The 16,750-nt window shown below is 39.4% G+C and overlaps 1 protein-coding gene across 5 annotated transcripts in view; it reads left to right on the forward strand.

Annotated features, from left to right (window-relative positions):
* intu (inturned planar cell polarity protein) overlaps window positions 1-16,750 on the forward strand; it is a 67,608-nt gene that overhangs the window by 31,636 nt on the left and 19,222 nt on the right. For all 5 annotated transcript variants that reach the window (XR_008724727.1, XR_008724726.1, XM_055647488.1 and 2 more), the window contains exons 5-9: window positions 6,711-6,829; window positions 7,827-7,916; window positions 8,020-8,097; window positions 11,029-11,218; window positions 15,062-15,115. Coding sequence is in view for 3 of the 5 variants with exons in the window: in XM_055647488.1 (XP_055503463.1) it covers window positions 6,711-6,829; window positions 7,827-7,916; window positions 8,020-8,097; window positions 11,029-11,218; window positions 15,062-15,115 (531 nt within the window). In the remaining 2 variants the exon portion in view is untranslated. The remainder of the gene's footprint in view (window positions 1-6,710; window positions 6,830-7,826; window positions 7,917-8,019; window positions 8,098-11,028; window positions 11,219-15,061; window positions 15,116-16,750) is intronic.

Raw genomic sequence — 16,750 nt, forward strand, 5'->3', positions numbered from 1 at the left:
ATTTCGTTTGGACCTCCAGGGGTCCAAATGACAATTAAATTGACTCTTGACTCTTGACTCTTGATACATTAATGCTCAAATATATTGATAATATTTTATTAACAATCAGTTTTTAGAGCCATGGTCATGAAGTCATAGAATTTCTCTTTTAAATCCACCGTTCCTGCCTTCTCGCCCTATCCCTTGACTCCGCTACCTTTAAGAGCTCTGTCTAGCTCTCTTGAAAGCATCCAGAGAGCCTGCCTCCACTGCCCTCTGAGGCAGAGAATTCCAGACTCACAACCCTCTGTGTGGAAAACGTGTTTCCTCGTCTCCGTTCTAAATGGCTTGCCCCTTATTCTTAAACTGTGGCCCCTGGTTCTGGACTCCCCCAACATCGGGAACATGTTTCACTGCCTCGAGCGTGTCCAAATCCTTAATAATCTTATATGTTTCAAACATGATGCAACTATTCAGTGTGCTCTCCACCGTACATCTGTGGAAGTTTGATAGAGTATTGGGCGACATGCCAATTCTCAAGTTTTTAAGGAAGTAAAGACATTGATACAATCACAATAAAAAGCTCATCAATGTGCTGGGCCCAGGCAGTTCATCAGAGATGTGCATGCCCAAGAACATCAAGCTGTTGACTCTCCCCTGCAACGCACCATTGAAGAGAGAATCACAGACCCTGGCTTTTCCTTCCCGAAGTCAACAATCATCTCTTTATCTTGTGAATATTGAGAGCAGGATTATTGACGTAGCACCACTAAATCAAATTATTTATCTCTCTCTCTCCTGTACCCCAACTTATCATTACCTATTATTTGTCCAACAATGGGTGTATTGTCGGCAAATTTAAATTTGGCGTGGAGCTAGGTCTGGCTTTGTAGTCATGGGTATAGAGAGAATCGCTCACAAAAAGCTCTCCAAGAAGCAAAACAATTCGAATCCCTCTGTTTTTCTTTTAATCACTGAATAAACGAAGTATTTCACACCATAATTCTGCCTGTTGAAGTATTTGGAAAATAAAAGGGAAAGATGAACTGTACATACTTGGTGTCTCAAAATTCCTCCTTATTTTCAGAACTTTTTCGAAATTCTTCATGAAAGAGTGTCGTGTGTTTCTTTCATATTTACAAACTGCACCCCACAGGCTCTTTTGGCCACATTAGAAGTGTAAACTAAGGCTAAATAAATGCTGTCATTCAGCTGCTGCATGGTGAAAAGAACAAAAGAGATGAACTTTGACACCTCATCTCCAGTTCCTCTGGGAAAATAGTAAATAGAAAATAGTTCTATTCTTAAATAGAAACTTAGAAAATAGGTGCAGGAGTAGGCCATTCGGCCCTTCGAGCCTGCACCACCATTCAATATGATCATGGCTGATCATCCAACTCAGTATCCTGTACCTGTCTTCTCTCTGTACCCCGTAATCCCTTTAGCCACAAGGGCCACATCTAACTTCCTCTTAAATATAGCCAATGAACTGGCCTCAACTGTCTTCTGTGGCAGAGTTCCACACATTCACCACTCTCTATGTGAAAAATGGTTTTCTCATCTCGGTCCTAAAAGATTTCCCCCTTATCCTTAAACTGTGACCCCTTGTTCTGGCCATCCCCAACATCTGGAACAATCTTCCTGCATCTAGCCTGTCCAACCCCTTAAGAATTTTGTAAGTTTCTATAAGATCCCCCCTCAATCTTTTAAATTCTAGCGAGTACAAGCCGAGTCTATCCAGTCTTTCTTCATATGAAATTCCTGACATCCCTGGAATCAGTCTGGTGAACCTTCTCTGTACTCCCTCTATGGCAAGAATGTCTTTCCTCAGATTAGGAGACCAAAACTGTACGCAATACTCCAGGTGTGGTCTCACCAAGACCATGTACAACTGCAGTAGAACCTCCCTGCTCCTATACTCAAATCCTTTGCTATGAATGCTTTTAACATACCATTCGCTTTCTTCACTGCCTGCTGCACCTGTATGCCTACTTTCAGGCAGTGAGCCACTCATCAGATAATAGTCTACTTTCCTGTTTTGCCACCAAAGTGGATAACTTCACATTTATCTGCATTATACTGCAACCACCCTTTCACCCCTTGCAGCAACAGATTGAAGATGTTTTCCTACATTTAAAACATTTATTGACGTGAAGTTCTTTGAGGAAAGCTGCGTATACCAATTCAAGTAGTATTTATTTTCCCCAAATATTCAAATTTATTTATCGAAAACCTGCTTATTCTTTGATTTTTGTTTTCCTTCATAATGATCTGGAAAGCTGCTATGATTTCCCACTTTGGACCTGGAATTGAGAATTTGGTGAAAACATTTTGGATGATTTTCTTTAAATTTAATTGAAAAATAAAATATTGACATTAAAGAAACCTCCGACATTTTCGCCACCTCCAATGGGATCCCAGCACTAGCCACATCTCCCCATGTCCTCCGCTTTCCACAGAGGCCGTTCCCTCTGCAACTCCCTGGTCAACTTGTCCCTTCCCACCCAAACCACAAACACCCCAGCGGTATGAACAAGGACTTCTCTAACTTCAAGTAATTCTTGGTTTCCCTCTCTCTCCATCGTCTCCCCTTCCCAGTACTCCTGTCGCCGACTACATTTTATATCTCTTTGCTTTGTTGTTACCTTCTCCCAACTAACAATGATCTATTCTACATTTTCCTTGATTTCCATTCCCTTTCCTTTTTTCACACCTAACTTTTCCTTATCTCTACACTTCCTTATCTATGTACCTCCCACTCCCCTGACATCAGTGTGAAGAAGGGTCTCGACCCGAAACTACCCATTCATTCTCTCCAGAGATGCTGCCTGTCACACTGAGTTACTCCAGCATTTTGTGTCTATTAAAGAAGCACAGTATAGCGGAAAAGGCTACATTGAACTTTTCTGTCTAATGAAAGCTTGATGAAAAGCCATTCTATGATTATGTATGCAGAATATGGAGTTTTCATAAGATGCTTAGATATGCATTGCCGTAGAACAACTCGGGTAGCAGCATTAAGGGGCTGTCCCACTGCGGCGACCTAATTGGCGAGTTTGGAAGAGTTTAGGAGAGTTTGAAAAAGTGTCGTGTTGAAGACCTCCTTCGACTATGTAGAAGACCTCCTTCGACCTCCTTCGACTATGTTGAAGACTAGCTTCGGGAAAAATTGGACACCAAATAGTGGAGAGTGAAGACTAGTGAAGACCTCCTTCCACCTCCCTTCGACTATGTTGAAGACTATCTACAACTATTTTCGATTACCCTCGATTACCTATGAATAACATGCCGACCTACTGCTACATACATCCACTAAACCTACGAGTAAAAAATATATTGATATTTTTCCATGGCGACCTTTCTTTACTCGCTGGTATTTTTTAGCATGTTGAAAAATATGCCGCGACCTAGCTGGGGCCTCGAGTAGGCGGGGACTAGTCTCGAGCATGAAGGAAAGTTACAAAGACCTCCTACGATCTCGTATCGACCATGCTGCGAGTATGAGTCGAGGGCAAACTCTTCTGAGCTCGCGGATTAGGTCGCCGCAGTGGGACAGCCCCTTTACACCTATATATTAACAGAGCTGAGTAAACAATGTATTGGAATAATGCTCTTGATTTTAAAAAAACAAACACTACATTTCTGAGCTTTTGTTCATATTAGATTAGATTAATCCCTGAATATTTAGTGCTTGATGTGCAGTCCATGTAACGTCTGATTGGAATCGGAATAATATGGGTCACCATAACATATACGTTGAGACATGGGTTCTCTCTGTGCTGAGACATAGTGCAAATTCCTGCCTTTTGCCAGGACGTGCGTGCACACGTGCTCTCCCCACTGTTGTATCGGGATCCTTGAACAAATTTAGCAATGGACTGTCCGTATATTAATGTGAAGTAGCTGCTATGAGGATTATTTGTTTGGCTACACATCTCTCCCCAGCCCAGAGATTACTCAGCAGTACCAAGAATGGGAGAATGCAATTGTCAACACATCCAGGGGGAAGTGATGAGACTGACCTTCAGATCCAGGTAGTTGTAGCACATGGAGTAGTCACTACTAATCCACAATGATGGCCTGCAATCACCATTGTCAGCCAGAGTGCACAGAAGGCAATCGTGAAGCAGCTTATGAGGTTCCAGATTTAAGCAAGAGATAACTTCCATTCAAGGAGATAGATTATCTGTGGAAAATTGGGCAACTGTATTTTGGAAGAGAGTGGACTAATTAGGTTTAGCCAGCACGGCTTTGCACGCAGCAAGTCGTGTCTTACTAACGAGTACGTTTTTTGAGGAGGAGATTGAAGAAATGAGGGCGGTGAATGTTGTGTGCATGGATTTTAGCAGGGCTTTTGATAATTTCCCTCGTGAAAGACTGATCCAGAAGATCGAGATTCACGATGACTTGGTCATATGGATTTCGAACTGGCTTATTCATAGCATTCGGAAGGTTGTGGTGGAAGGTAGATTTTCAGGTTGAAGATCTGACTAGTAGAGTTCCGCAGGGATCTGCTGTTTGTAATATGTAAATTCATAAATGTATATAGATGGGTTGGTGAGTATGTTTGCTGACAACACCAAATTTGAAAAAGTTGCAGGCAGTGAGGAAGACATCAAAGATATAACAGGATACAGATCAGCTGTGAAATGGGCAGATAAATGGCAGTTGCTGTTTAATAGGAGCAAGTGTGAGGTTTGCAATTGCAAAGTTGTATGTATATAGTTAATGGCAAGACTTTTAACAGCATTGTTGTGCTGGGGGATCTGGGAGTCCAAATTCATATCTCACTGAAGGTGGCAGCACAAGTGGATAGAGTAGTAAATAAGGCATTTGGTATAGTTGCCTTCATTGCTAGGGGAGTTGAGTAAAAAAGTCAGGAAGTCATGGTGCAGCTCTATAAGACTTTGGTTTGGCTGCATGTGGAGTATTGTGTGCAGTTCTGGTTACCCCCATTACTGGAAGTATGTGGATGTTTTGGAGAGGGAGCAGAGAAGGTTTTATCAGAATGCTGCTTGGATTAGATGGTTTCAGCTATAAGGAGAAGTTGGATAAACTTGCATTGCATTCTCTGGAACGCCAGAGGTTGAGGGGAGACTTGATTGAAGTATGTAAAATTATGAGATGTATAGTTAGGGTAGACTCTCATAATGTTTTTCCCAGGGAGGAAATGTCCAACCCTGAGTAAAATCGCAGTAGAATAGTGGAAGTCTTTGAAAGAGGATTTGCTGTGATTATGATGCCGGTTCTTACAACAGGGAAAGACCACCATTTGGCAAAACACCCAAACAGGAGAAAAATAACACGCAAAAATACAAAAACTGGGGAAGACTTGAAGAGTTACAACCAAGGAAGTCTGAAATTAAACTTTTTTTGATGTTCATTTATAAATAATGGTAATCAGGAACAATGTGGACCACTGCAGACTGATATTAATTATAAATTATCAGACTTATTGAATAGCTACTTTGCAGAGTATTTCCAGCAGAGGAAGTACATCAGAGGGAGAGGTAATATCACACACCTCAAGAAAACTAACTGAATCCGGTGCAGCAATATATCAACATTAAGGTAAGGTAAAGCAGACTCAAACAGTGGTACATCCCCAGAACCAGATGCCCTTAATCTTAACGGCCTGTCCCACTTAGGCGATTTTTTTCGGTGACTGCCGGTGACTGTCAGTCGTAGCAAGTCGGTGAAGAAGCGGCGACTGGACCCCTGTACGACAATGTCTACGACAAGTTACGACAACCTACCACCTAGTCGACAGCAAGCTATCAACCACCGGCGACCCATTAGGACGTCCAACTACGACCACACAGGCGACAACCTACGACAACCAAAGTCAACCTAAATCCATCCACGACACGCTACGACTAACAACGTTGGCGACAACCGAGTACAATTCAGTCGCCGGTACCTGTCGCCGGTTGACCAGTGTTTCCACTTTGAAGGAAATTACCCGAAATTTGGGAAATTGTGGTTGTCTTCGGGTAATTTTAGGGAAATGAAATAATTTTGGGGAATTTCCCGGCCCATACCGGGGCCACTGTGCACACACAGGGGGACGTGAAGGGGTCCAATCAGGCCCTCGGGATGATTTGTCTCCTTGCGACAGATGGTGCAATGGGCTAAGTGTTCGGCTGGCAACCTGAAGGTGGTCGGTTCGAATCCTACTTGGAGTGTGTACTGTCGTGTGTCCTTGGGCAAGACACTTCACCTACCTTTGCCTGGGACTAGAGACGGAAATTAGCTGCTGATTAGCTACAATCTCGCATATTTACATGCAAAATGTTAATTAATATGCATTGTCCCTATAAACAAAACATTAAACATTTGCACAGATCAATATAAAAGATATTAGGACACTGTTCAGTGAATACCCAGAATTATTTTTGGTGTTTTGTCCAGTATTTATCCATTAACTTGTATCTCAATGATCAATTGTCTGGTTAATGACATTGTGCTATTTGTGGCGTCTTTCTTTGTAACTGATCTTGCTTATTTGGTTAATAAAAAGCAACTGTAGATGCTGGTTTATGCTATAGCTGCAGCAGCTTTGACCATCTGAGTAACTCCAGCATTTTGTGTCTGTCTTTGCCTATTTGGTTGTTCATGAACATTTATGCAAGTGTAAGATTTCTATAACTGAAATTGAATCATATTTGAAAGTTGCTTAGAATGCTTTATTTAACTATAATGATGTGGTTTTTTTTCTTATTTTATCATAGCAAGAAATATTTTACTATTATCCAATGTCTGATGCATCACAAAAGTTGAAAAATGTTCGGGGAATATTTCTAACCCTCTGTGATATGCTGGAGAATATAACTGGGGGACAAATTATCAGGTGACCAAAACATTTTACTTTTTAGAATGTGGGAACTATAATATCACTGATCTTCTGATCAAAAATGACACAATCCTGTTTGATATGTAGTAAACAAATTATTTGTATTGGGTGGTCTAGTTTTAGTTTAGTTTTATTGCCATGTATACTGAGGTAGTGAAAAGCTTTTTTGTTGCGTGCTATCCAGTCAGCAGAAAGACTAAGGATTGCAATCAAGCCATCCATAGTGAACAGATACAGGATAAAGAGAATATGTTTTGTGAAGGTAAAGTCCAATTAAATGTAGTCCAAGGGTTTCCGATGAGGTAGATGGTGGGTCAAGATCCCTCTATCAGTTAATTTGGCTGAGTTGAAGTGCAAATGTGTTCCTCTGCAGATTTTTCGCCTCATAGCGTCTGTGTGTATATATATATATATTTTTTAAACGTAATGTAATATTAAGCAGTTATTTCAACTGCCATATTAAGTGGTTATTTCAACTGCTCATCTATTTGTAACACGTGAATATATTAGACGGTGCATGCTGTTGGCTTACTTGTTTTATATGAACCAATAATGAACTATCAAAAGAGTTACAAGGGGCTTATTTTTACTTGTGCATTTTTCAATTCCTTCCAAGAGTATATTACTCAGCAGAGTTTTTCAGTTGTTACATAAAAGATAGTTTGCATGGCACCGGGGGTAAAATAACAAATTAGTATCTTTCAACATTTGCCTGCAGGCCTGATAAGAAAGTAACGTCAAAGAGAGCTGATGGAAAACATCAAGCAGTTTTTTACTGCAGGGAACCTAAGAAGTCAGAAGTCCTTTAATGTTATGTATTGGACTCGCAGACATATAGAATTAACTTCATGAACCGACTGATTAGTCTTTTGCTGTCCACCATTTGGGCATGTCCTTGTTGTTTATGTATATTGTGGATGAAAATCAACACACAGAAAGCCACAAATAAATGAGATGTTTGTTTTAATAATTTATTTGCACTTCTCTTGGGCAGTACCACATTGTTGCTGAATGGGAAACTTATTAATATAGGATATTGGAAGGAAGGTAGCAACCTACTGCTCATAGGACTACCAGCTGAAAGGTAAAACAAATCAATTTTGATATTAATATAATATAAACATTCTTGGAAGAGAAATCAGTCGGGAACATGGTCATTTAAAAATAAACTATTCTCTCTTCCAAAGGGTTCCTCTTCCACAGCTAAGAAATATGATCAAGAATCTTGTGAGAACCTTACAGTACATGTACAACTCGCTGGATAGGTAAGTACTAAAGAATAGTCTTTACAAACAATGAATTAAGAGTAAATGGTTCAATTTGCATCCACAAACTGATGATAACTTCAGTACTCTCTTGATGTGAGAGATGCTTTCTTATCAATGTGTAAAAAATCATCAACTTGATAGGAGATATTTTAACCTGCTCCGGTTAGCTTGTTCAAAGCCTTTGAGCATTGAGTCTCCCAGATGTGGGAAAATAATGTGTGCTTAAATACTTATGCTAATTGTTTCAGTAAAATTGAAACCAGCTGAATTTGGATTTGAGGACCAGGCAATATGTAAAGTGTCTTTCTTAATCTGTATTATACATCAGTGTTATCATTAATGCTGTTATATAAATACTATTTACCAATATAAATCTATATTTATGCTCTAGAAAAGCTAAGTTGGACCATTTTGGAGTACAGTGGCTATCATAAGTGTTATTCTTGGTTTTGTGATATCACTGACATTTCCAAGTCAGGATGTTGTGGGTTCGAGTTCCATGCCAGAGACCTAAACCCATCATCCACGCAGCACTGAGAATACTCGATCATTGCTGGTGCCACAGAAGCACTGTGTGTGTGCTCTGATGGAATTTGAAAATCCAATGAGATGTTTTGAAGAAGAGATGGGGATTTCTCCCCATGTCTTGTCCAATAATTAACCCCAACCAATGTCACTAAATCAACTTGCTTCATAGCAAAAGGATTTGAGTATATGAGCAGGGAAGTTCTACTGCAGTTGTACAGGGTCTTGGTGAGACCACACCTGGAGTATTGCGTACAGTTTTGGTCTCCTAATCTGAGGAAAGACATTCTTGCCATAGAGGGAGTACAGAGAAGGTTCACCAGACTGATTCCTGGGATGGCAGGACTTTCATATGAAGAAAGACTGGATAGACTCGGCTTGTACTCGCTAGAATTTAGAAGATTAAGGGGGGGTCTTATAGGAACTTACAAAATTCTTAGGGGGTTGGACAGGCTAGATGCAGGAAGATTATTCCCGATGTTGGGGAAGTCCAGAACAAGGGGTCACAGTTTAAGGATAAGAGGAAAATCTTTTAGGACCGAGATGAGAAAAACATTTTTCACACAGAGAGTGGTGAATGTGTGGAATTCTCTGCCACCGAATGTAGTTGAGGCCAGTCAATTGGCTATATTTAAGAGGGAGTTAGATGTGGCCCTTGTGGCTAAAGTGATCAGGGAGTATGGAGAGAAGGCAGGTACAGGATACTGAGTTGGATGATCAGCCATGATCATATTGAATGGCGGTGCAGGCTCAAAGGGCCGAATGGCCTACTCCTGCACCTAGTTTCTACGTGTGTGTGCGCAGCCTTGCTTTTAGGATTTTTTTCTGCAAAACCTACATCTCAACAGCAGTCACACTTCAAAAGGATCTTCATTGCTGCAAAGCATTTTAGGAGATCCCCGGTTTGTAAATGATGCTATAAACGAGCAAGTTTGCTATTTTTGTACACCGATGCCCAAAGAGGAATATGATTGCTCCAAAGCAAACTTTTGTAATTTCAGGAACTGAACGTATCTGAAAATGTTGCAAGACTCACATTTTATAGTGCCCTGAAATTAAAAAAAATACTCCAGGCATCAATAAAAAATGAATGCCAATTCACCAACGTTAAAATGTCAGTGGAATAACAAAAACTCCTCATAAGTATTCTTTTGCTTAAAGAATGTTTAAGGTAGATCATGAAGCAGAAGTGTAACAAAGGTTAGAGGGAATTTCAAAGCACAAGACCTATAAACAACCAATGATGGGGCAAAACAAGGGAACATATTAAGTGATTCACATTGGAGTTTTGTTTGGGGTTGAAGAGCTAGAAAAATTAGAGGTGTGAACAAAAGGATTAAAATCACCTAATGATAAAACAATAGAATTTAAACTTTGTATTATACGTATCAAGAGCTGGTGTAGATCAGTGAAGTTGGGGGGTGATTAATAAATGGACCTGGTCAAGAAAAGGTTTTGGAAAGCTGGTTTTAAGTCAATGCCTGTGAACAATAAGGGGATTCTATGAGGCTGAGAGGTGACATGGCATCCGTAATAGCATGAGCAATGCATACAGTAATGTAAAAACTAAGATGGTCAGTTTTATAGAGGGGATGTTTTTAATGAAAATGACATAGATCATCAACTTCATTTGAAGTTTAGCAGGATGCATGTAGCCTGGTTGAACATGACAATGGCATAAAAAATGATAGTGTGCTTTTGGAAATTCCATGGTCATCAAAACCCTGTTGACATAAAGAATAGAAGAATTGGGAAACCATATTGAGTGAAGAAAATTAATTAAACGTACAAGGACATCTGTAATAATGATTGACCTTTTGGCACACCTAAACTTCATAAATTCTCTCCTTTATTGTTTAATTTTCTTTTTGATGATTGCATCAATAATTGTCAGACTAACAAAATTACAGAAGTACCTGCAAAAGTAAATTAATGTTGAATTCATAATTGTAAAGACACAGTGGTAGAGTTGCAGCCTTTCAGCGCCAGCGTTTGGGACTGACCATGACAATGGGTGCTGTCTGTATGGAGTTTGTATGTTTTCACTGTGATCGCATGGGTTTTCTATGGGTGCTCGGGTTTCCTCCCACATTTGAAATACGTGCAGGTTTGCTAATTGGGTTCTGTAAATTGCCCCTACATCGCTGTATCACTAAACTAAACATAGATGTGCTTTTGATATTATAATTACTTGGCGCTCCAGTCAAATTAACAAATGGCATGGATATTTCCTTTAATTACATTAAACTGAAATTTAAAATGATGTCTAAGCAACTTCTGATACTTAATATTGTGCATAACTGTAAGCTAAATTCTGGGGTGTTTTGTTTTTAAATTTTAAACAGTTATGAAAATAATATCCAATTCAATTTCTTTAATTCAAATGATCTTGTCCTCTTCCAGTGCCTTTTGCAAGATGGAGAACGGTCCTCGATTAGACCGCTTTTTCAATCTGTACTTCCAACGAGCTATTCAACCGGCAAAGTTAAACTGTAGTACCAGTCCCACTCCCCAGTTTTACCGTTGTTCAACAGCTTTGTTTTTAGACAGTCTGCCTGGAGTTTGCTGGCTTACATTACCCCAGGATATTAAGGTATATTAAACATGTTCATAGTCAATTAACTGTATCCTATGCAGAAAACTTCCACAGCTTTCTTATTGTACAACTTGTCTTCCCCTTCAAATGCATATTCTCATAAACTTCTGTTTCCTATCCTGAAAGTTAGCTATAATTGTTTATATTATACAACTTATTGTGAGGTAACAAGTTCTTTGGGGATTTTGAATAACAAATTCACAATTAATTTATGAAGATTTTATTGGTTGCATTTAAAAAAATAAAACAAGAATGCAAGAGGAAAGTGCAGGGCGGCACAGTGGTGCAGTGGTAGAGTTGCTGCCTTACAGCACCAGAGTTCAATCCTGACTATGGGTGCTGTCTGTATGGAGTTTGTACATTCTCCCTGTGACCGCGTTGGTTTTGTTTGGGTGCTCCGGTTTCTTCCCACACTTCAAATACATACAGGTTTGTAGGTTAATTGGCTTCAGTAAAAATTGTAAATTGTCCCTAGTATGTAAGATGGTGTTAGTGTACAGGGTCAGCCTGGACTCGTTGGTCCATAGGGCCTGTTTCTACTCTGCATTTCTAAAGTCTAAATTCTACAGTTAGAATTTTTGTTAAATCAATGTTGAAGACTTTTTGTAAATCACTATTAGGAAATATTAATTGAACGTTGAATTACAAAAGTATAACAGAACCTGCTGTTCTTTTCTGTATCAATAATGAAGTAGGAATTTTGTGATAGCTGAGAAAACCTTGCATTGGAAATATGTTTCTCCGTCTGAGATTGGTTAAGGCATAATCATCTCATGAAAACTGCCTTAAGTACATTTCATATCGGGTAATATTAAGATTAGGAAGGATAGAATCTTCAGACATTTTTAGTGTGGGTTTTACAGAATGGACAATAGCTCAGACTTTAATTTCTAATAAGAACATGGGTTAGAATACAGTGAAAAAGAATTATTCGTATTTCATCCCTTTAGAATCATAGTGTCACAGAAAGAGACCGTTCAGTTTATCTACCCGAGAGTGAAGAACAATCTAATTAATTTCAGGCTTCAACTGTTTCCCCAAAACACTAAAGTTTGCAAATATTAAGGTTGGTTTTAGTTCTGGTTTGGGGTATATTCAATATAAAGTGACCAGATAGTCTTTGACAAATGTCCAGGATTTCTAGATCAAATCTAATGAGTAATAACAATTTGCATAAAATAATAATTTACTGGTCTTCAAGAAATGAATTGGAATAGGCCAACAATGCAGTTCCATCACCCTACCCGAAGAATGATGCCATGAAATATCTAATTGCAGGGACATTCCTCAAAGCTGCATCAAGCTTACCCATACCTTGTAATTTAAAGAATACCACAAAAAATAAGTTTAAACATTTACTTGACTGACCAAAACTCAGAAAATCGCCTTCTCATGTTTTCTTTTGGCAGGCATTAGAAACAGGCCAGAAGGTTTCATGGGACAGAGTAGTGCCCTTAGGCAGGACAATGAGAATAGGTTCAAACAATGTGACTGAGGAGAATTCGCTTCCTGGAATGCTAACAATATGTATAGCTACTGCTGTAGCCTTTGGGAGGTGTATTCCCGCAGCTTGGATCCTCAAATGGTGGAATATTGACCGGGAAGTCAAGAGCATAGATAAAGGACACACCTGATGTTAAGAAACAGAATTTCTAGAAATGATGCCATTTGTCAATGTGGTCAGAATTTTAAAATTATCTTTGAATAACATACTTTTTTAGGCTAAATTACTTATCATAAACTTTATCGGGGACTGTTTGGAAACTGCCCTTTGAGCCAGCACCGCCATTCAATATGATCATGGCTGATCATCTAAAATCAGTACCCCGTCCCTGCTTTTTCCCCATATCCCTTGATTCCTTTGGCCCTAAGAGCTAAATCTAACTCACTACAAGCCCAGTCGACCTATTCTTTCATCATATGTCAGTCCCGCCATCCTGTGAATTAACCTGGTGAACCTACGCTGCACTCCCTCAATAGTAATAATGTCCTTCCTCAAATTAGACTAAAATCTCACCAGGGCCCTGTACAACTGCAGTAGGACCTCCTTGCTCCTAACTCAAATCCTCTCGCAATGAAGGCCAAAATGCCATTAGCTTTCTTCACTGCCTGTGTATCTGCATGCTTACTTTCAGTGACTGATGTACAAGCACACCCAGGTCTTGTTGCACCTCCCCTTTTCCTAATATGACACCATTCAGATAATAACCTGTCTTCCTGTTCTTGCCACCAAAGTGGATAACCTCACATTTACGCACATTATGCTGCATCTGCCATGCATCCAACCTATCCAAGTCACCCTGCAGCTTCACAGCATCCTCCTCGCAGCTCACACTGCCGCCCAACTTTGTGTCCTACGTAAATTTGGAAGTGTTACATTTAATTCCCTCATCTAAATCGTTAATATCTTTGTAAATAACTGGGGTCCCAGCACCAAGCCTTGTGGCACTCCACTAGTCACTGCTTGTCATTCTGAAAAGGACCCGTTAATTCTTACTGTTTGCTTTCTGTCTTCCAACCAGTTCTCTATCCATGTCAATACCTTACCCCCAATTGTACGTGCTCTAATTTTGCACATTAATCTCTTGTGTGGGACCCTGTCAAAGACTTTTTGAAAGTCCAGATACACCACATCCACTGATTCTCCCTTATCCATTCTACTTGTTACATCCTCAAAAAAATTCCAGATTAGTCAAACATGATTTCCCCTTCATAAATCCATGCTGACTTTGACCGATCCTGTCACTGCTTTTCAATTGAGCTGCTATTACATCTTTAATAATTGACTCGAGCATCTTTCCCACTACTGATGTAAGACTAACTGGTCTATAACGCCCCGTTTTCGTTCTCCCTCTCTTAAAAAGTGGAGTTACATTATGTAATTATCAGTCATGCTTTTTGTCCAATATTAATACTCTTGGCATTTCTAAGAATTAATGCTTTGATAAAAATTGAAGATTATATCAAAGGTTCATAGGCCAATCTAATGTTGAATTATTTTAAGAATAAGGGGTAGGCCATTTAGGACTGAGATGAGGAAAAAATGTTTCACCAAGAAAGATGTGAATCTGTGGAATTCTCTGCCACAGAAGGCAGAGGAGGCCAATTCACTGGATGTTTTCACGAGTTAGTTAGATTTAACTCTTGGAGCTAACAAAATCAAGGTATATGGGGGAAAAAGCAGGAACTGATTTTGGATGATCAGCCATGATCATATTGAATGGCGGTGCTGGCTCGAAGGGACGAATGGCCTACTCCTGCACCTGTCTTCCATGTTTCTCTGTTTATTTTCTACTTTATTCCAGTCACTATATTTCAACCTTTTTATCTTCCATGTTGTTTTTTTGAAGCAACCTTTGGATGCATACCCCCTAACTAGCTGGGGTCTTCCACTTAATAATTTAGAACAGCAACCCATAATGTCTCACTCAATTTTTCTGTTTGCTGAGTTTGCTCAACAGCAGCTGGTTATCTGACCTGCTTCATCCTGTATTTAAATGTTCTTTTTTTTCCTTGAGTAACTGTACTTGCCCATGTATTAGGGTTTCAGTGAGATGGGTAACTGATTACAGTGATCTATTAAATATTAATCTGGCGATAGATGTTTGATATGGGGTTGTATTTTGTCAATGCAGAATAATAATCTGCAGCGAAACAGTTTAAAAAAAAAAAAAAAAAACCCAATATCTCTGTAGCCATTTAAAATATTGGGGTTTTTTTTCCCTTTAAATTTATGTTAAACAATCAGGTTTTTTATGTAATTAATGGAATGTAACTGACTTTTAAAAATATAATTAAAGTTGGTATTTTGTTTTCTTACTCTAATTATTTTAATTTCAGATGGACATTGATACCACACTGAGTGATCTAGAATCAGCAGACTTTGGAGAATTGGTAAGAACACCACAAAAGTTCACAGCACTAGATCATCATCACATGCATGCCTGCCCTGGATTGTATTTGAAATAAAACTAATTGATGATATTTACATTCATAACTTAATTTTAAAAAAGTGGTCTCATGGGCTATTTGATAGAAGATTAGTGTGATGTGTTAGTGGTTAGAAAATCACCATTTAGTTTACATTTGTATTAATATCATTAAAAAATCATATATTTAGTGTAAGTAGGAAAGCAGATGCCATATTTGCATAGCATTCAGAACTTTAGGGCTCAGGTAAACATAAGTAACTACAGTAAAAGATAATTAAAACAGAAACGGAAGATGCTGGAAATCTAAAAGCAAACAGCAACTGTTGGAACTACTCAGCAGGTGAAGCTGCATTTGTGGGAAGAGAAATAGAATGAACACTATCAGGGCGATGACCCTTATGTCAGAATTGTTCTGACAAAGGTCTTCAACCTGTTTCTCTTCTCACAGATCTGCCGTGACCTGAGTATTTCCAGCAATTTCTGTTTTTATTAAAGTTATTTGTTTATTGCATTATCTATCCATTAAGTAGTAACTATGCCCTGTGACTGGAAAAATGCTGCATATATTAACAAGAAAATAGGTCCTGGAGGAGGCCATTTGGCCCTTCGAGCCAGCACCGCCATTCATTGTGATTATGACTGATCAACCACAATCAGTACCCCGTGCCTGCCTTCTCCCCATATACCTTGATTCCGCTAGCCCCCAGAGCTCCATCTAACTCTCGTTTAAATTCATCCAGTGAATTGGCTTCTACTGCCAATGTGGCAGAGAATTCCACAAATTCACAACTCTCTGGGTGAAAAAGTTTTATCTCATCTCAGTTTTAAATGGCATTCCCTTTATTCTTAGATTGTGCCCCCTGGTTCTGGACTCTCCCAGCATTGGGAACATTTTTTCTGCATCTAGCTTGTACAGTCCTTTTATAAATATATAACGTTTCCATAAGATTACCTCTCATCCTTCCAAATTCCAGTGAATACAAGCCCAGTCTTTTCAATCTTTCCTCATATGACAGTCTCGCCACCCTGGGGATCAATCCCTGAACCTACGCTGCACTGCCTCAATAGCAAGGATGGCCTTCCTCAAATTAGGAGACCAAAACTGTACACAATACTCCAGATGAGGTCTCACCAGAGCCCTGTACAACTGCAGAAGGACCTCTTTACTCCTATACTCAAATCCTCTTGTTATGAAGGCCAACATGGCATTAGCTTTCTTCACTGCCTACTGTACCTGCATGTTTACTTTCAGTGACTGGTGTACAAGAACACCCAGGTCTTGTTGCACTTCCCTTTTTCCTAATCTGACAACTTTGAGATAACAATCTGCCTCCTTGTTGTTGCCGCCAAAGTGGATAACCTCACATTTATCTACATTATACTGCATCTGCTCACTCGGTCAACCTGTCCAAGTCACCCTGCAACCTCCTAACATCCTCTTCACAGTTTACACTGCCACCCAGCTTTGTGTCATCTGTAAATTTGCTAGTGTTACTTTTAATTCCATCATCTAAATCATTAATATATATTGTAAATAGTTGCGGCCCCAGCACAGAGCCTTGCGGCACTCCACTCGCCACTGCCTTCCATTCTGAAA

Source organism: Leucoraja erinacea, chromosome 1 (genome assembly GCF_028641065.1).
Source record: "Leucoraja erinacea ecotype New England chromosome 1, Leri_hhj_1, whole genome shotgun sequence".
In the NCBI taxonomy this organism is placed as follows: Eukaryota; Metazoa; Chordata; class Chondrichthyes; order Rajiformes; family Rajidae; genus Leucoraja; species Leucoraja erinaceus.